Source organism: Jaculus jaculus, chromosome 6, assembly GCF_020740685.1.
Source record: "Jaculus jaculus isolate mJacJac1 chromosome 6, mJacJac1.mat.Y.cur, whole genome shotgun sequence".
In the NCBI taxonomy this organism is placed as follows: domain Eukaryota; kingdom Metazoa; phylum Chordata; class Mammalia; order Rodentia; family Dipodidae; genus Jaculus; species Jaculus jaculus.
The window spans coordinates 111,759,935-111,780,310 of NC_059107.1; the positions used below are offsets into that span (position 1 = coordinate 111,759,935).

Consider the following 20,376-nt stretch of genomic DNA (forward strand, 5'->3'; position numbering starts at 1 on the left):
TTGAGCCAGGTGTTGTGGTGCACACCTTTAATCCCAGCACTCAGGAGGCAGAGGTAGGAGGATTGCCATGAGTTTGAGGCCACCCTGAGAATGCAGAGTGAATTCCAGGTCAGCATGAGCTAGAGTGAGACCCTACCTCAAAAATCAAAAAAGAAAAAAAAAAAAAGTTTCGCTCTTTATCCTTTGACTATAAGAAGCCCCACTTTTCAGACGTCTCAGATCTAAAAGACAACTGCCCTGAACTCAAGTCTCTATCTAGATTCTCAGCGTTTCTCCCTATGCCAGATACCCAACACCAGAACTTGAACCTCTAAGAGCTCAGGTTGTATTTACCCTTTTCCTACAGACTGTAGTGGCACAATGACAATGGGCCCATAATCAGGTGTATTATTTAATAATTGAAACATTAATCTTTGAGAGACTAAACATCTGGATATCATGAGACTCAAAAACATTATATTCCTATAAACTGAATTTATTAAAACAATCAGATGTGTGATGACAAAAAAAAAAAAAAACTAACTTGGACAATGAATATCAATCAACCTCCAAGGAGGCTGTTGGTATAACAAGTGAACACTGATAAATTATAACCTAACACATTCCTGGCATTTCATTGCTATTACTGTATCATCTGTCTTTGTGAATGAGACTCACTGTAAACTGCTATACCACCTGAAAGAAAATGTGAACACACACTCACCTGACTCGGCATGTTTTCCTTCATAGGAGTCCAAGCTCCTGCTTTATATAAATACTGAGCTGGGCTCAGAAACTTGGCTCTGTACTCAGAATTTACCTTCCTAAGAGAGATGAAATCACAGGTAAGTGTCTCAGAAGGTCAGCCATCGAAATATGGTAGATTCTCAGAAAGCACATACCCAAGCCGCTGGTGTCGCCAAGGAGTCGGCTTCTTCTTAGCTTGGTTTGGGTCTTTTGATGCCATGTTTGCCACGAATTTTAAAGGATCGTCTGTTTTATTATACTAAAATGTAAATAATTTAAACCTTTATATGTAAACATGTCACACATTCAAGTAAAAACATAGGTGTTATAAAAGAAATCTTGGATGTAATAATATGCTTCTGATTTTAAAAACTTTCACTACTAAATACAACAGAAATCACAACAAATCAACAAGCAAGTTTTCTAAGCAAGACACCTAGACAGATTCTGAGTATATGTATATGTGGTATATTTGCATGTGTATGCATTTTGTACTGCATGAGGGCACGTGTGTGCATGCATGTAAATGCCAAAGGTTGACACCGGATGTCTCCTATCACTCTTCACCTTATTTATTGAGACCGAATCTCTCTCCAAACTCCAAGTGCCCCATGGATTGTCCCATCTCCACTCTCTAGTACTAAGAATACAGGCATGCACCACCATGCATGGGGCAGGGGATCCAAACATGCTGGCACAGAAGAAAGCTCACTTCACTCACTAAGCCTTATCCCCAGCTCAGAGTCATTTCTTTTAAGTATAACTCAAGATATAGTTTCATTTGTTAAGCACTAAGAGTCAGATCTTTGTCTAGGGAAGAAATTTTAAGGATTAACAAATACTATGTAAATAAATAAGCTTAATGTTCATGCTAAACAGAGAACTTTATATTTGTCCTTTATGTCTAAATTTATTTACACCTTACAGTAATCATAAGGCTTTGCTAATTAAGCACCACAATGTTTTACTGAATAACATTTCCCCCCAAGAATGTCACAGGTCCAAAAAAAAAGACTTCTGTATACTTATGAAGTATGTATATACATGTATATAATTTTACTTTTAGTCATATACTTTCTTTCTTTTTATACTTTCTATTTTTAACAGCCACAAAGTATTAGGTATCAACATTACAGGAAATCCAAAAATAGTAATTAAATTTCCTTTTCCTATAATTTACAATGACTTTTAGCCTGAGGCCGCAACTTAAAATAGCTATAATTTCATACACAGAACCAGGTGTTTGTATGCAATGAAGCAAATGATGTGAATTACACTATAATTTAGTATACTAAAATCTTATTTTAAAATGTAACTGTTTTTCTAAGTTTACTTTCTATTATTTAACTTAAAATACGTGTTTCTATCATTTATGCTACCCTGGAGCTTAAACTACTGTTAAGTTAATTGTTCAATATCAAACATGGAAGACTTACCTACTATATTGCTAAGTATTGTAACAATGTATTGTTTTAATTATCTGTCTCTCCATGAACCCACTCAGTACTGACTCAGGGCCCAGCTCCAAGTAAGTTCTCAATGAATGTCTGACAGCCAATGAATCAATAAATTTGCAAAAGAAAAGGAATTTCAAGTGGTAAAGAAAAATGTGTACAGTGTAATCTCACAGAAATTCTGTCAAAAGGGAAGGAACTACCAGGCTTGGTGAAACATGCCTTTAATTCCACCAGGGGGGCAGAGGTTGAAGGACTGCTGTGAGCTCAAAGGCCAGCATGGAACTACAGAGTGAGTCCCAAGTCAACATGGGCTACAGTGAGACTCTACCTTGAAAAAGCCAAAATGTAGTAGGGGCAGGAATTCCTGAATACCTTCTTTTCCGGAGATAATGTTTCAATATTTCCGTTTTCTTTTAAATCATCTCTTAATTTTGGTTCTTTCAGTGGAGATAAGCCTTTAAAATTTCTTTTGTATTCAGTTTCATGGATGATTGAGTTACCTCTAGATTGTGGAACAAAGTTGCTTCTATTGTGGACAATCTTAAAATAAAAAAACTCGGTTAAGTTTTTGATTGGCTAAGTAATATAGAAGTGGTCAACTACGTTTAGAACTTCATAAAATTGTAATAGAACAGAAAAGAGCAAAATTACATAAGACTGTAATTTCATTTCACACATCCAACTAATATGCAAAGGTAAAATTTCTGTCCTGATTACTGTTTTGAAGAAATAGTAAGTGCAATCAAAATAATGCTTAAGCAAAGATAATACACTATTTCTGTATGTGACCTTTCTCCCCCAGAGTTCCCAGGCCATCCTCCCATCAATTTAGTAGTAGGAGGAGTGACACAGTATGATTAATAATATGAACACAGACATTAGCATTTATTCAAGCAACTCTTGTCAGCTCTACAAAGTATTCTTCTCCTGAAACAGTATAAAATTCTTGATATTTCGAACACCTGATATGTTCTGAGTGGTTTTGTTTCCTTTTCCTCTGCTTGCTTGTTTTAACCTTTCTCATTAAGGCAAGGAACTCCTTCCAATAATTACCATATTTCTCTTTTTAAATTTTATTTTATGTATTTGCAGACATAAAGAGACAGAGACAGAATAGCATGCCAGAGCTTTCTGCCACTGCAAATGAATTCCAGATGCATGTGCCACTTTGTGCATCTGGTTTTACAAGGGTACTGGGGAATCAAACTCAAGTTGTCAGACTTTGCAAGCCAAGTACCTTTAACCACTAAGTCATTTCTCCAGCCCAATATATTTCTCTTTTAATGTGTTTCCTTTTACCTATAACATTTTATAGTACAGTTTCCATACTATGGTATTTACCAGTGATTAAAAGGAAAACTATTGAAACAGAGAGGGAAAGCTCAGATAAGGTATACAGCATACAGTTGCTTATAGCACCAAACAGCCACAGCACATCTTCATATAGACCTGATCAAAACAGTCTATATTCCTTAGTACTATAGAACCTCAAGGGCTTTCCAGAAAAAAAACCAATGACTCCTTTAAATATTAATATGACTTCCTTTCAAAACAGTCATCTAATAACAACAGAATGGAGTGGCTCCTTTATGGGCTCCCATCAACAAACATAGAGAGGGCTTATCACAGAGTTTGTCACAGCTCTTCAATCCAGACTCCAAAACTGGTATGTGTGAATTTACAGACAGCATTTGCTTCCAAAAGAAGTTCTTTGAAAGCTGCACTAATGAAACCAATACATTAACTAGAGAAGTTATTACTGGCCATTTATTTCTATTGTACTTATAAACCTATGAAACATTTCTATAAACGCTTTCATTGGAATGTAAAATGTGTAATAGGGCTGTGCTTTGAGTCAGCTCTATGTCAAATGTTCTGCAAAACTGAAAAATTCCAATTTTCAAGTCATAAGGAATTTTTAGTAATAACTGGTATCCAAGAACATCTACAAACAAGCAAAAGAATCCTATCTATCTATCTGTCTATCCTATGCTATCCTATTCATTAGGTTAATGAAGAGTGCATATCAGAAAAAGAGTATCACTTCATGTTACGTCACACATTCCAAAAATGCTTCAAAATCAATGCTGCCACAATTCACATGATCAATGGTATGATTGTGTTAGTATAAGCTGGCAGATGTTACTGTCCTGCCAAATCTAACTACCCTCTCAGTGTTGGGACATCTATAAACTATACACATGAGCACTGAAGTGCAGGAGAGCTGATTGTCAGGGTGTGTAGAGCATATGTATGCTTATTAAAAATATTACAAAGATCAAGAAAAAAAGAAAAGACAAAGCTGTCATGAACATTTGAAGACAGTAAAAATGGAAGCATTTTGTACTTGGAACTGGAAGTATACCTAGGAACATAAATGACAATTAGGTATAGTTAAGAACATAAATGCATAGAAGTATAGTTAAGAACACAATGAGAATTCACAAATAAAAACACTGGTATTAAACGAAGTGTGCACTGAGAATGATAGCACAATCCTAAAATGCTACAAGCAATATAAGAAAATCTGATTTCACATTGAGCTCATTATAGTTTTGAATTACTTTTCAATTCTATAAGTATAGCTAAACTGACAACTGCTGTCATTGTTGATCTGATACAAGAGCAAAATGAAGGATGTATGTAGTGCTACTTTCCACCTGCTTTTTATTTATTAAAGTAAATCTCCAAAGTAGTTGTCTTACTTAAAAACAGAAATCATGAAAATATTAGTCTGCTAAAGGATAACATTTTAGAATTTAATTAAATAAATTTAATTAAATAAGTTTTTTTTATAATTTTTTTAAAGTTTTCAGCATGCAAACACCAGTCCCCAAGTTTTCATCATCCTGCCTCATATTTAGTGGGCCTGGCACCAATGACCATCAATAACTTAGGACAGTACAACAGTACTGCTATAAATCCTAAGTAATGGGGTGATTTTAGCAAAATGCTCACACTTGGTCTTCTAGAACCTACACCAGTGGGTACTTGGCTCTATGTTCTATATACATCTCCATCCCTACATCAGGTAAGAACACTCAGAAACATAGTACATCCATTAAACTACCTGATTGGCTGTGCACACTGGAGCACTTTCTTTAGAAGTCTTCCAAACAAATTGCCTTTGATATTCAGAACTCCTCAAGGCATTGTGTAAAGGAACAACAGTCAGTCCAGCTTTCTTCCGTAGATGTCTGTCCAACTGTTAGGGGAAAAAATGTTCACTCAAAGCCATTACAGATCTCCATGCAAACTTTCTTTTAAATTGTACTATGAAACATGTAACACAAAATCTACCCTCTGAACAAGCTTTAAATGTCCCATAAGTATTGCTAACTATATGTGCACTGTTGCACAATAAACTTTTTTCAACTTCCAAATAATGGCTTTTTAAAAAATCATTGGACAATTAGAAATTCCTTTCTTAATACTGTTAAGGCACTATAATACATTCCCCCACACACAAAATACAGCATTTCTCAGTTCCTTCCTTCTAATCATTCATAACTAAACCTATTACCAACAAAGAAAAAACACATGGCACCATGCCCTACCCACACCCTGCTTCTGTAGATACTCCCTTCCCTCCCACCAGAATCACGTATTCCCCTCCTTGGCTCCCCTGGCCCCCTTGGCTTTCTGAACAAGCCAGGGACCCTTCTTCTGCACTCCCCAGTGCCTCTCTCGGCTTCCGGTCAGTGGTGGAGGTGAACTTGAGAGAGCAGTAGGCTGCAGAATGAAATGTGGGAGGTGGTGAGATCCCCACACAACTGTCCCTTCAAGCCTCTGCTTATGTGCTTGCAGGGCCCTGCTGTAGGCCAGATGTGACATAAGAGAGCAGAACAGCAAGATCCTGCAAGCTAGCCAGAACGCTCCTTCCTTCTGCCTTCTGTCAATTGAGATTCTGTTTGTTTTCTTGCTTGTGCACAATAAGAAAGTGAAATGAGGGTAAGCAGAAGTCTGCTTGGCCCCGGTGCCAGGAAACAATGGCCTACTCCCCTTCTCTGTCTCAATCTGATCTCTCCCTTAGGACTCAGGTGCTGGTCTCCAGTGAACAAAATCCACAGGTAAACTGTCTATTTAATGAAAGCATGAGTCAGTATAACTAGTACAAAAATATCAAGTATTAAGAGAAAAACCATTCTTAATAACTCAAATTGGCAGCCTGTCAAGTACACCACAGATATGAGACCAAGAAATAACAATGGGAAAGTTTTAATGGCACAATGTGATAATGCAACCCAGAATGAACATTATGCTCTGGAAGAAAAATTTCGTGAATGTGCCTACCCCATTCTCTGCATTTTCTGAAAGAGGCTTGGTAGAAGGTTCCAGTTCCACATTTTCATCAACTGCTCCATGGTTTGTTACCACATCGTCATTCCTTTCCACAGTATCTGAAGCCCCTTCAGCTCCAGAGTCCACAGAATGAGATCTGGTTCTCTTGGGAACCCTGGAGGCCTCTAGTGAGAGAACTCTTTCTTGGTTAACATCTTTTTGTTCTGCCTCTTGTGATTTTGGTATTTCTGGGGCTTGGGGTACTGCTGAGACGACCACACCATGCTCTGAAATGGGTCCATTCCATTCGAGAGATTTTGAAATCTGAGTATCATGGTAGGGGACTCTTCTTTTTGAAATAAAATTTGGCTCTTTTGAGATCCCTAAAAAACAGAGTATACAAAAGTAGCCACCACCAAAGAACTGAGTGACAAACATAACTTTCAGTAACATCTGTAAGAGGAGAAAAATTTTAAGTTTAAAGTTCAGTTGAAGGCTGGAGTGATGGCTTAGCAGTTAAGGCACTTGCCTGGGAAGCCCAAGGACCCTGGTTCGATTCCGCAGCACCCATGTAAGCCAGATGCACAAGGTGCACAGGCATTTGGAGTTCGTTTGTAGTAGTTTGGAGGCCCTGGCATGCCCATTCTCTCTATCTGCCTATTTCTCTCTCTCTCTCAAATAAGTAAATTAAATTAAATTAAATTCAGTTGAGGTATACACATACGTAAACACATACAAATTCCACCAGAATATGTGATTTAAAAAAAAAACTAGCTATAGCTCTCAACAGCAAGAGGTAGTAAAAGTTTGACAATAACAAAATATTAAAAAATGGGGTCACAATGTTCAAGTTCCCCTCACATGGGTCACTGGAAGCACAGCGGGAGGGACCTGGCAAGTCAGGCAGCACATGTTACCTCCGTTTCTAATTACTTTCCTGTGCCACTTAACAGAACAATGGGCCCCGTCTGTCAAAATCTGGAACTTTCCACAAAGCTTCTCTTATGCTGAACAGACCAAGATGAAAAGGGATGAGATGTCGTTATGCTAGACCTTGGTTCTACTTCTGCCTTGATTTCCTGAGAATAAAAAGAATGAGCCCTTTAACAAAAGCTAAGGCACAATTTCTCTATATTTCTGCCTGGCAAGCAATATCCCAAAGCTTCACCTGCTGAGGTAAGAGGAGCTCTGCAGTGACAGCCACTGAGATAATGCCCTACTTTGGTCCATCCTTTAAATAGAAGACTGTGCTTGGGTGATGAAGGAAGAGTAAGACTGGAGCATCTCTCCAGGATGCTTCTGCTGTTGAACCAAGGGTTACTATCCTTCACTAGAACAGCGGTCTTCAGATGGGTGTATAAAAACTCCTGAGAGGAATGGGGTAAGCAAAAATGAGCATTTTCTAGATCTGAAATTTCCTATGTGTTCTTGCTTGACAGTGATCTCTCTGCCTGAGAGCTGCACCTGCCATTTGCAGTTCCATTTGCCATGGCCCTTCATGATCACCTCCTCTAACCCTCCAGAAGGCAGGCATACCTCTCAACCAGCCTGAAATGTATCTTGACGCATCATCCCAACCTGTCACAGAGGAAGGAAGACAAACAACAGGACAAGAGAGTACAGCTCCTCAGGAAAAATCTGATAGGGAAGCAAAGGCAGAGACTACAAATAACAAAAGAATGGCACTTTTTTTCATGAAGCATCTTTTCCACCCTCCTGTCTTAGAATTAAAATGCAGGTGCAAAGGGGGCTCTTATGCGAAATGCACATGACTATGCATGTTACTCTGAATCTGGAGGTGAACTCAGACTTCTCTCACAGACAATCACTCTAGTGCAGCAAGTCAACTTGTCAATGAAAACAGAAATTTTCCATAAACTGAATGAGCTGAGTTAAGACACTGGAAATCTTAAATATATATTTACATATATAAAAACATATCCAATATATATCAGGAAGTCTATCCTTTGAAACTATTTGTAAAATCTTACAACAAAACAGGAATCAATTTTAAAGTATAGTGGGGGGGTAATTAAATTTTTTAAAACATTTTTGGTGGCTGCTGGGGAACAAACTCAAGGCCTTACATATGTTGGACAAGTACTCTACTGCTGAGCTACACTCCCCAGCCTTCTACATTTTGTTAGAAAGCAGGGTCAGGATTTGATAATAAGTAAAATGAAAGGGGAAGATTGCCAAGTGGTCTGCTCTGGATCTCCCAGCACCAGCAAATCCCCAAAGGAAAGAAAAGTACTCTGTTAAGAAAACGCAGCCTGATGTGGTGGTGCATGCCTTTTATCCCAGCACTTGGGAGGTAAAAGGAGGATCAGCGAGAGTTTGAGACCACCCTGAGACTACACTGTGAATTCCAGGTCAGCCTGGGCTAGAGTGAAACCCTACCTTGAGATGCCAAAAACAAACAAAAAAAAAAAATTATATACCTGTAACTAGCTCTAGGGAAAGCTGCTGTGATTCCTTGTTCGCCTTCCACCTCCATCTCTAAATAGAGTTCTCACTCTGTCCCTCACTCTTTCCAAAAATTTCCACTGGCATTCTCCTACACCATCTGTCTTTCAAAACATCCCCTGCTCCACACACAGTGGCTTCACTTGCATGGGCTCCTCTCTGTCCTTAAATGTAACTGATCTCAAACACTATGGGGTCAAGTCATGGAGTTGACCAACTGTCCCAGTGCCTAGCTCTTCAGTGGGATGGCATAGATAAAGACAGAGGTAATTTAAATTCTTAATCTAATGAAGTTTTAAGTGGGTGGAATTTATGAGCAGAGGGGTTCCCAGCACCCTGCCTCAGAAGCAGGGCCACCCAAGTCAGTTAATGGACTATAAATAAACCCTGATGCCTCAGAGGCGCTCTAAAAGGCGCTGTTCATGAATCTTCAATGCTAATCTTGCAAACACTTCTTGTTTTATGACCTTCCCAGGCCTGGTATCCTAGCCATAGGTCCTGACTCAAACACCTAACATTCGAAGGACTTAAATACCCAAAATCAGTCATTCTCACATGACCCCTACCCAGCACTCAGCATTATTAAAGTACATATTCAAGGCCCTGGCCTAACAACATCTCATTTAATCCCTCCCCAACACTCCTATGTAGTGGGCTTCCTAAAACCCACTTGCCAAAACAGGTTCAATCTGACAAGGAAGGAGACAGAGACCTGCTCTCAGAGATCTTCTATTGCACTGAGGAGAAATTAAGCAGATACAATAAAGCCAGTCAGTCTCTTTTCTCTCTATCCTGCTGTGGAAAACCATTGCCCAGGTCTCACATTCCCTGAGGTTGAAGCAGCAGCCTGTGCAATGGGATGAACATGATCTCTGACTTCAAGGGCTCTAACAAAACAGATGACTTTAAAGCACTCCTATGCCACATCCTAACTGGAAACCTGGGGCAAGCTACCCTATCCATGACTCGTGACTTTAGGAATCCTCTTCCCCAGACCTGTCTCCTCAGTATTCATGTCCAAGCTCAGCTATCATCTTGTCAAAAAAAAAAGTCTTCCTACTACTGTTATCTGGCTAAATGGATGTATTATGCCCACCAAACTGGCCTCTAACTATATTTATGCCCATATATTAATGCTCGTCTCACTTTTGGTTAGAGAAGCTAGTCTTTTTAGATAGCACTGACCACAGGGGTGACTCCACACTCACTGCAGTGCTGGGGAAGAAGTGTCAGTGGAGTGTTCAGCACTATGTGATAGATATATCCCTATCACACCCTCCAAGGCTCAGGATCATTGCAGAAGAAGTGGTGGAGAGAATGTAAGAGCCAAAGGAAGGAATGGAAAGGCTTTGTAATACTCTTCCAGACCCAAAGGGGCCATGGTATTCATAACCTCACAGTGGCTCATGCTACCTACACCAGACCTGCACAATAGGACAAAAATGATGAAATCAAAATAGGTGAAACTAGTTGGAAAGAGGGGATTCAGTGGAGGAGGTATAGGTGAGGGAAGAAAGGGAAGGTGGAAAGAGCTGATAATGATTATAGGTATGTTGGCTACATGTACAGAAGTTGGTCAATAAGAAGTTTTAAAAAAAGTTTTCATACTATCAAACCTAAAGCGTTATCCCTTCAACTCAACTTTGTCTTATGTTATCTCAAACTATTTTATACACAGCATAAATTTTTAGTTCCCAAGTTTCTTGTTTCTTTAGTTAATGGACTTTGCTTCAGAGGCATATGACCAGCAGCTAGGAACACTCTGAGACCATGGCACAACATTAATAAATACTTGTTAAATATGAATGAGTCAACCACAGCCACTGGATTTTGAGTAAATTATTTTGTAACTTCACCCTAGGATTCTGATGTATAATCGCTATTAAATTGCTCAGCTTACCTAATTGATCTGATCTAAGTCCAGCCCATGGGTACTTCTGCCCCACTGAGGGATTACGAGACTCTGACAAATAGGACTTTTTCCACAGAAAATTTCTCTGGTATTCACTCAGCCCCTGTAATGCAAAGTACAGTTTGAGTGCAATGCAATTAACGAACAACAATTTGAAGCAGGTATCAATAACTATACCTTCTGAGCCTCCAGGGAGAGTTGAAAGGCCTAAGAATGATAGTTAAACACAGACAAGCTTCTTAATAATAAGTGATATTTACCCAGCCTGTGCTACGCAGTTTGTGTGTTATATCCTTTAATCCTCACCACTACTTGAGTCAGACGCCAGCAGGGGTCTGGGGCTCTCATTCCAAAGTGTGACCTCCTCTGATAATGGGTGACAACTTAAGTCCTCCTGAGTACAGATTTACCCTGAATATACACCAAGTACATAACATTATGTATTCTGTCTAGTTGCTTTTGACATTTGCATAAAGTCAGTCAGAGATAGTCATTCTGGCTACAAGTCCTTAAGAATCAGGGTCAGGATTTGTGGAACAGAGTGGTCACCTGTTGCGTGGACGGGTGATATTCCCTGACAGCTACCTGGAACTTTTATCAAGCCCGCTATCAAGTAAGAAAGCTCTATTCTACTCATGTTCTCCTTTTAGTACTCTCTTCACTTACTATTTAAAGGTCTAAAGGGAAGGGTGATTAAAGCTAGACTGGGAGCTGGACCACGGGTGTCCCCAGTCTCAAATGTCCTCCTCCCATGTCCGCTCCGGGCGCCCCCAGGACACGTCTGTCCAGATCCCTTGGACCTGCCCACAGCAGCGCGGTAAGCCGAGGGAGCTGGGCGGCGGGAGCCCAGCATCCTCCAGCAGAGCATCCTCTGGACCAGAGCCCGCTTCGGGGCGGGAGGCGCCGGTGAGGAGCGCAGCGCACACCCCAGCGCGGTCCCCACACCCGCCGCGCGCGCCGCGGCTCCGAGACCCCGACTCACCTTGAAGCGCACCGGCATGTCGCCCTGCGCTGGAGCCCCGCCACTCCGACAGTTAAGCGGACCGAAAGCCCCGAGGGGGCGGGGCGACAACAGCCAGTTCCCTAGCAAAAGCCTGGACCCGGCGTCCCCGACGACGCGCCGGCGCACTCGGCGCCTCTCGCCAGAGCCCTGTCGCTCTGCCTAGTCTCCGCCCATCTTGGGACCTAAAGACCAATGGCGCTTCTTACCGTCATTACGATTCGACCAACCAGAGCTCAGCAGGGGCCGCTCCACCTCCGGGGCGCTAAGAATGGCGGGCGGAGAGCCGGCCAATGAGGCTGCGGGAAGTGGTGTGGGCGGAGCCCCGCGGGAGGAACCCCTCGGCCTGTCCCGCTCTGCTCTGCCCTGCTCTGCTCTGCTCTGCTCTGCGCCACAAAGGCCGCTCTCGAGGCCTTGTACTTGACGTCATAGAACAGGAAATGTTCCATCACGCTTGACAGAACCGAATGTTTTCTGCTTTTAAGAGTGTCCAGGTCTGTTTGAAACTTAGCTTCTACAACCCACAGTCACGTTTTACTAGGATTGGGAAAGGAGTAAATTACTCAGAGAATCCTATGACATACTTGAGAAAGATGGACCTATACTTACTAAGTAACAGTATAATGTGTGCCGTGCTCAGTTTACAAATGAGAGGTGTGAATAAAGAGTTTGGAGCACAGAGTACCCTGAGAGAGGAGATGATTAGAAATGGCTCAGGAGGAATTCAGACTTGGTCTTGAAGACTTAGAAGAACTGACAAAAGGGGAGTTGAGACGATTAAAGAGCAGATGTCTAAATGGAAGGCCATGGGGCTTCTTCCAGAAATAATGAATATACCTTATACCGTCGTCATTTGTTGACTGAAAAGAGTATACCTCCTCTAAATGTTCAAATATTAGCACCAGCCCTTGATGCTGTTAGGCATTTTCTGAAGAAAAAAAATAATAACTTGTCTTCCTGGTTCCTAATTGATGTCTCTGTTTTTCTTTGTCATCATTGAGATCCTTGAAAATTCATTTGAAGGAGCCACCTGATATCTGGAACAAAGAGAATATTAAATAATCCTTGTGCAGTCATGCATCCAGGGGGCCCTTGATTAATGTTAATTGGCGCGGACAGCCTCTCTGCTGTGTGAATTAAGGATGGAGCAAACAAGACACAGCCGAACATAAAACAAGAGTCCTCTGCAGGAAGGCAGCCCAGATCTCACAGCGTAGGAAAGACACAGTTCCAGTTATATGCCCAGCTTTTTTGCCACATAGGACTAAGGGAAAACAAGCAGAAGCAAGCATAAGAAAAGTAGCCTTTTTGTTTCAAAGGGCAATGATGGACTGGAGAGATGACTCAGAGGTTAAGGTGCTTGTCTGTAAAGTACCAGGGTTCAGTTCTCCAGTACCCACATATAGCCAGATGCACAAGATGGCGCATGTGCCATGCCTATTCTCCCCACCACCCTGTCTCTCTTTCTCTCTCTCTCTCATAAATAAAATCAAATTAAAAAATTAAAGGGCAGTGATAACTGTGTTTAGAGTTCTGCTGAGCAGGGAATAAATGACAGGAAAATCAAATGGGAGACTATACAGTTGACTTAATCATGTTCCAGGTTTGCTAGGAATATGTGACAAGGACTCAAGGAAGAATAGTTTACTTTGTTATTGTTAAACAAAAGCCTACCTCAGGTAATAAAGTAAAGATGGAGAATGAAGAAGGGACAACATCATGAATGAGTCTTGTGGGCTCTGGTTTGCCACCTCTTACCTTGTCTGCTACTACCAAAAACAGACCCAGCACCCAACAGGTCTCCACCCGCTTTTTTATGTTGTTGTTGTTCTGTTTGTTTTTCGTGGTTTGTTTTTTTTAAGGAGACACTAGAGTTGTTTCACATGTGCTTACAGTGTTTGCAGCCATGCTGCCATTTGCTCCAATAGCCACGCATCTGTAGGTGTCACTCTTGTTGCTGACCATGGCCACACTACCTAGACACCAAGTACTCACTGGGCAAAGCTGCTTCTCAAATTGTCTCACCTAGTACTAAATGAAAATGCACTGCCCTCCCTTTTTTGTGTTATGCTCTTTTAAGTGGGTGCTAGTTGTATTTTTTTTAATTTTATTTATTTATTTATTTGAGAGCGACAGACACAGAGAGAAAGACAGATAGAGGGAGAGAGAGAGAATGGGCGCGCCAGGGCTTCCAGCCTCTGCAAACGAACTCCAGATGTGTGCGCCCCCTTGTGCATCTGGCTAACGTGGGACCTGGAGAACCGAGCCTCGAACCAGGGTCCTTAGGCTTCACAGGCAAGCGCTTAACCGCTAAGCCATCTCTCCAGCCCTGTATTTTTGTTTATTTATTTATTTGAGAGAGAGAAATAGGCAGGTAAAGAGAGAGAATGGGCGCACCAGGGCCTCCCACCACTGCAAATGAACTCCAGATGTGTGTGCGCCCTTGTGCATCTGGCTTACATGGGTCCTGGGGAATCAAACCTGGGTCCTTTGGCTTTGCAGGCAAGTGCCTCAACTGCTAAGCCATCTCTCTAAGCCGAGAATATTTTTTTTTTTAATGTTGTAGCATTTCTTATCTTCACAGAGCTCAGAAGTAAGTCCAGAAAATGATTCCTCCAGTGACAGATTTCACGACATTCTCCAACTGGGGGACCCTCCTGTGGGGTGAAGTTACCAAGCCTGTTCCTTCTTCCCTTTGTAGGTTTCTCTAGTTCTCATACAAGTGCAATTAGTACAACTTCAGTGACAGACAATTGAACAATTTTTTGACACAGCAATTCCTCTTCTACAGATTAATCTCACAAATAGACTCATTTGTATGAATCTATTTATTTATTTATTTGTTGTCCATCCTTGTAGAAGTTGTCAATTAAAAGAAATAAGAAAAAGAGGGCTGGAGGGATGGCTTAGTGGTTAAGGCATTTTCCTGCAAAGCCAAAGGACCCAGGTTTGAATCTCCAGGACCCATGTTAGCCAGATGCAGAAGGGGGCACATGTGTCTGGAGTTCATTTGCAGTGGCTGGAGCCCTGGCATGCCCATTCTCTCTCTCTCCCTCTTTCTCTCTGTCAAAGAAATAAATAAAAATAAAATATTCAGAAAAAAAAGATAAAAGGGAGCTGGAGAGATGGCTTAGCAATTAAGGCACTTGCCTATGAAGCCTAAGGACTCATGTTTGACTCTCCAGGTCCCATGCAAGCCAGACACACAAAGCGATGCAAGCATGCAAAGTCATACATGCACACAAGGGCCGCATGTGCCTGGAGTTCACCTACAGTGGCTGGAGACCTTGGTGTGCCAATTCTCTCTCTCTCTTTCTCTCTCTCTCTGTCTCTCTTGCATTAAAAAAATGCAGTCCATTGCTCTTGCCTCAAAAAGAAAGGAAGGAAGGGAGGAAGGAAGGAAGGAGGGAGGGAAGGGGAGGGAGGGAGGGAAAGAAAGGAAAAGAAAAAAGGAGAAAGAGAAATGGTAACCTAGGAAGCAGCTCACACCCTGAGGCTGAAAGCAAAAAAAGGAAGTGTCAAGATTCCTAGAGGAAAGAGTTTTTCAGGAGAGGCTGATGAGACCTCTAAGAATAGATTACTACCTGGCTGGTGCCAGGACCTCTGAGTGAACAACATGAGGTTGCCTCTGACAAAGCCATAAAAAGGGAAAAGGGCAGCTGGAGCCTTCAATGAACTGCCACCAGGGTCACTCACTGTTCAGATACTGCTGAGACGACAGAGAGCTAAAGACAGCATCCAGCCTCTCTCTAGGGTACTTTCTTAGCAAACCAAACAAGTAGCTGGCCTTGTGGTTTGCAGAATCGGAAGAGTGAGACCTTAGCAACTGACGGGCAATTTGCCCACACTGTTGTAACCCTTAAAGATAAAGAAGTGTCTCTGTGAGCAAAAGCGAGACTCACAAAGAAACCAGCAAGCTGTAGTGGTGTGTGATCAGTCTGCACAGTTGAGAAAAAAGAGGTGAAGAAAAGAACAGAAACTTGTCATATGACATACAATGGGACATTTCCTCCTTGCTCGTAAGTCTGAATCCATGTCCACCAGCTACAGAACATTTTACTCAGCTCACTTTGAAGTATATGTAAACTTTAAGGCATTGATAGTTATCATAAAAGCTATTTTCTTTGCACAAAATAATTCCTGCCACTGACTTTTTCCTAGGGTCATCTTGATTTACATAGATGGTGATGCAGCCATTTTTGGGGGGAGTGCATTTGTGTGTCTCTGTGTGTAGAGTATGTGTTGGGGTATATGCACATGTGTGTGCAGATGCAAATGCCCAATGCACATGCATGCAGAGGCCAGAGGAAAGCATCTGTGCTTCTCTTATCTCTTATCATTCATTCCTGTATTTCCTTGAGACAGCATCTCTCCCTCAGCCTGGAGCTGCTGTCTGTCACTGACCCCACCCCCCAGAAGTCCCCAGTGTCTGTCCTTTGCAGACTGGGGTTGCAGATGTGCACGGCCATGACCAGCATTTTATGTGGGTTCTGAGGAGTTGAGCTTAGTGACGTCCAGCCTGCTGCTTCCGTGGTAGTCACTCCCAACCAGTAATCTCCTCAGCCCAGCATCTTTTGTTTTAAGAGTAAAATGACAACAAAACTCCTTTAAAAAAAAAAAAAACTAGTATCTGCACTTGAAATGTAGATACACTTATGCACTAGTCAATTCATTTAAAACCAGGAATCAGGGCTTGACTGGGAAGCCTAAGGAGACAGGTTCAATTCCCCCAAATCCATATAAGCCGTATGCACATGGTAACACATGCATCTGGAGTTTGTTTGCAGTGGCTGGAGGCCCTGGCATGCCTATTCTCTGTTTCTTTCTCTCTCTCTCTCTCTCTCTCATAAATAAATGTAAACTTAATTTAAAAAAAAACTAGGAGTTAGTCACTTTACACATCTATCCTTGGAAGCAGTTGCAACATTGGAGAACTTTCGCTTCTAACTGTATTTATTTTAACAACAACAACAACAAATGTATGAGCAAAGCACCATAAGACAGGGTTGAAAACAAGGTGATACAAAGACAAGGAAGCCACAGCACTGCCTTCAGAGGTACAATCTGATGGTGGAAGGGGGACATAAACACACAGGACACAGGAAGTAAAAAGAGGAAGCAAGACAATGTTACATACGAACACCGGATATTCTAAAGATGCTTTGCAAACTAGTGCCAGAAAGTTCCATTAGGATGGGATTAAAGAGCAGGTAGGATAAAGGAGTTGCTTTTCAAATCCATCCGGGGAACACCTGATCAGGTGCCTTTCACATTCTCTTTGTCACCAGTGCCCCGGGCAGCTGAATCTGGGCCTAGCCTTCCTTGGGAAGATTTATGAACGTTTGCTCCGTGTCGCTCCTCGAACAGGTAGATCACACGCTGCCATGCCGCAACATTCCCCTTCCCTCTCCCTGTTGCTTCAGAAGTAAGAGCAAGGAAGGCTGTGTACAAACTCCTTCATTATGAACTGAGTGACAGTAGCCTCCCTGTGCCCTCCTATAGGCAGTTTTCTCTGAAATACCTTATAAGGTAGTAGAAATTCCAGATTCCACTTCTTTGTCTCTGCAACTTTCTGTGACACAGAGCTGGGCATTCATTGGTTAAATTTTGAGCTCAGTCTTTGCAAACAAGAATCAGTCTGACATGTGCTTTCTTTTGCCTTCTTCTATCAGTATTAACTGGATTTTCCTCACGTGAGTACATTTCTGATTGCATAGCTGAAAGAAAAGAGGGAAAAAAAGAACAATTAAATCAATGCGCTCTACCTCGGAAGCTAGCTGCTTGCAGATCTTTCACAGTGATGTCAGTAAGGAACTGCATAAACAGAACTGTCATTAAGACTTACCAGTGAGCCCAGTGCAATTTGCCCTTCGGATTTTTAGCTGTAGGACGCCTTTGTTGACAAGGGAGGGTCTGGCTTTTGGCCAAGGTTCTCTTGACAAGGACTTTCTTCGATGAGTCTGAAGGACTCCTCACCATACAAGGCCATGGCTGAGTAAAGTAGTTCTTGGCGAGGCCTAGGCCACTGCGAACCTCACAGACCATCATAACAATGCTGTGCCTCAGCTTTAAAAAAAAAGAGGGGGAAACAAAATTTGGGTGCGCAAATTCCTTCCATTTTAATGCCTTCACTGCTGATGATTCTGCTGTCTAAGAATTGTCTTTCCTTTCCTGTGATGATTGTTCACAGTCGTAAGTCCAGAGCACAAAGACGAACACATAGTTGTTTTAAATTGCTAACTTCAGATTTGGGCACACTCATTCTCTGACAGCATGCCCAGATGCCACTTCTTTTTTAAATATTTTATTTATTTATTTGAGAGAGAGAGAGAAAGAGGCAGAGACAGAGAGAGAATGAGCGCCCCAGAGCCTCCAGCCACTGCAAACAAGATCCAGTCACATGAGCCATCTTGAGCAACTGCTTTATATAGGTACTGAGGAATCAAACCTGGTCTTTTGGCTTTGCAGGAAAATGGCTCAACCACTAAGCCATCTCTCCAGCCTCCCCCCACCACAAACTCCCATGACACTTCCTAAATCTGGATCAGAAGATGCTATCTAGTGATCTTCCTAAGAATTTTAAAAACTTCTACCCTTATGTCAAAATAAACTCAGAATATGTCTTTGTCACATAGAGTATGTGTACTTAATAACAGCAGGTCAAGGCCAGATGGCTATAATTGTTCCTTCTGAAATCACTTTTCTTTCTATTAGTAAAGCTCTGTCAAATGTCAACAAGAGAGCCAGGCATGGTGGTGCACGCCTTTAATCCCATCACTTGGGAGGCAGAGGTAGGAGGATCACTGTGAGTTCGAGGCCACCCTGAGACTACATAGTGAAGGTCAGCCTGGGCTAGAGTGAGACCCTACCTAAAAAAAAAAAAAAAAAAAGTCAATATGGAAGCAAGAATTTTTCAGAACATCAAAGTTTCTTCCTCTTGTACTTTTTCTCATTGACTATCCTAAAAGATTTTTATGAACTTTGCTGGAGCAAGGAGTCCATAAAAATCTTCTTTAAAGTACTTACTATTTGAGAGAGAGTATGGATGTGCCAGGGCTTCTTATCATTGCAAACAATCCAGACATATGCACCAAAGTCACCAGGCTTTGGTAGCAAATTTATTTAACTGCTGAGCCATTTCCCAAGCCCCACATATATATATATATATATATATATATATATATATATATATATATATATATATATATATTTACTATGTTGTTCATCCATCAGGCTCTCGATTTCTCTTTTTTTTTTTTTTTTTTTTTTTTTTTGAGGTAGGGTTTCACTCTAGTCCAGGGTGACCTGGAATTCACTATGTAGTCTCAGGGTGACCTCAAACTCACAGCGATCCTCCTACCTCACCTTCCTGAGCACTCGGATTAAAGGTGTGCACCACCACAACCGGGTCAGATCTCTCAATTTCTATTAATTGAATTATGTTTGACAGTACAGCCAGTTATTAAAATCCTGCACCTGCAATTTAAAGAAGCTGTTTTGTTATCACTGAGCACGGACTATAGAATAAGTTTTAGGAGTCATGTTCATCTGAGGTAACCATGGCTCTATGGCAGTGTGACAAAATCCAAATCTGCTATAGCTGCTGAATCCCTTTGTCTTGTGATCCTTGTGCAGTGGAAATGCAAGTGAGCTTACCTTGTGCTGACCAAGAGCACGTGCACAGACTGAGGGACGGAGAGAAGCTGAGCACAGGCATCGGCTGCGATGATGCAAGTCATGGCAGTAGCAGCGGTGGGTGGCTCTGGGATGGGCAGCTGTGCTAGCAGTTTCCTGTCCATAACATGGTGGAGCTAGAACTTGTAGCAATGGCTTCACAACTAGTGGAAGCTTCCTGGTTCCACAAGGTCCTAACCCTAGCTCCTTTCATGAATGTTATGTTATATCACCTGGAATCTAGTTCCTTCAATCCTCCTAATGACAGAGAAGAGACACAGAGCAGAAAAGGAGAGGGAGAATGGGCATGCCAGGGCCTCCAGCCATTGCAAACGAACTCCAGATGTATGTGCCATTGTGCATCTGGCTGTTCATGGGTACTGTAAAATCGAACCTCTGGTTGTTGGGCTTTGCAGGCAAGCACCTTAACTGCTGCAAAGTAAATCTCTCCAGCCCTCCTAATGATTCTTTAAGCTACTTGTGCTAATCATCTGTTGCTATGATACAGAAGTTTAACAAACAACCCCAAAGGCTTAAAATAATAACCGTGAGGCCGGACGTGGTGACGCACGCCTTTAATCCCAACACTCAGGAGGCAGAGGTAGGAGGATCTCTGAAAGTACTAGGCCACCCTGAGGCCACATAGTGAATTCCAAGTCAGCCTGGGCTAGAATGAAACCCTCCCTCAAAAATAATAATAACCATGAATCTATGGGTCAACTGGCCAGTTCTGCTGATCTACATTGAAGTTGGCTCATCTCATTAAACTTGTTCATGAATTTGTGGTCAGCTGATGGAACACCTAAAAGATTGGCTGGTCTCAGATGGCACCAGCAACAACTCTCACTACTACATGCGGG

General features: G+C 41.8%; 1 protein-coding gene across 2 annotated transcripts in view; it reads right to left on the reverse strand.

The window, feature by feature from the left end:
* Mdm1 (Mdm1 nuclear protein) overlaps positions 1 to 11,956 on the reverse strand; it is a 32,754-nt gene extending 20,798 nt beyond the window's left edge. For both annotated transcript variants that reach the window (XM_004650080.2, XM_045153725.1), the window contains exons 1-7: positions 11,825 to 11,956; positions 10,831 to 10,945; positions 6,477 to 6,847; positions 5,254 to 5,388; positions 2,556 to 2,723; positions 882 to 985; positions 704 to 803 (exon numbers count right to left, since the gene is read on the reverse strand). In XM_004650080.2, the coding sequence (XP_004650137.2) occupies positions 704 to 803; positions 882 to 985; positions 2,556 to 2,723; positions 5,254 to 5,388; positions 6,477 to 6,847; positions 10,831 to 10,945; positions 11,825 to 11,842 (1,011 nt within the window). In that variant the 5' untranslated portion in view covers positions 11,843 to 11,956. The remainder of the gene's footprint in view (positions 1 to 703; positions 804 to 881; positions 986 to 2,555; positions 2,724 to 5,253; positions 5,389 to 6,476; positions 6,848 to 10,830; positions 10,946 to 11,824) is intronic.
* Between the last annotated feature and the right edge of the window lie 8,420 nt (positions 11,957 to 20,376).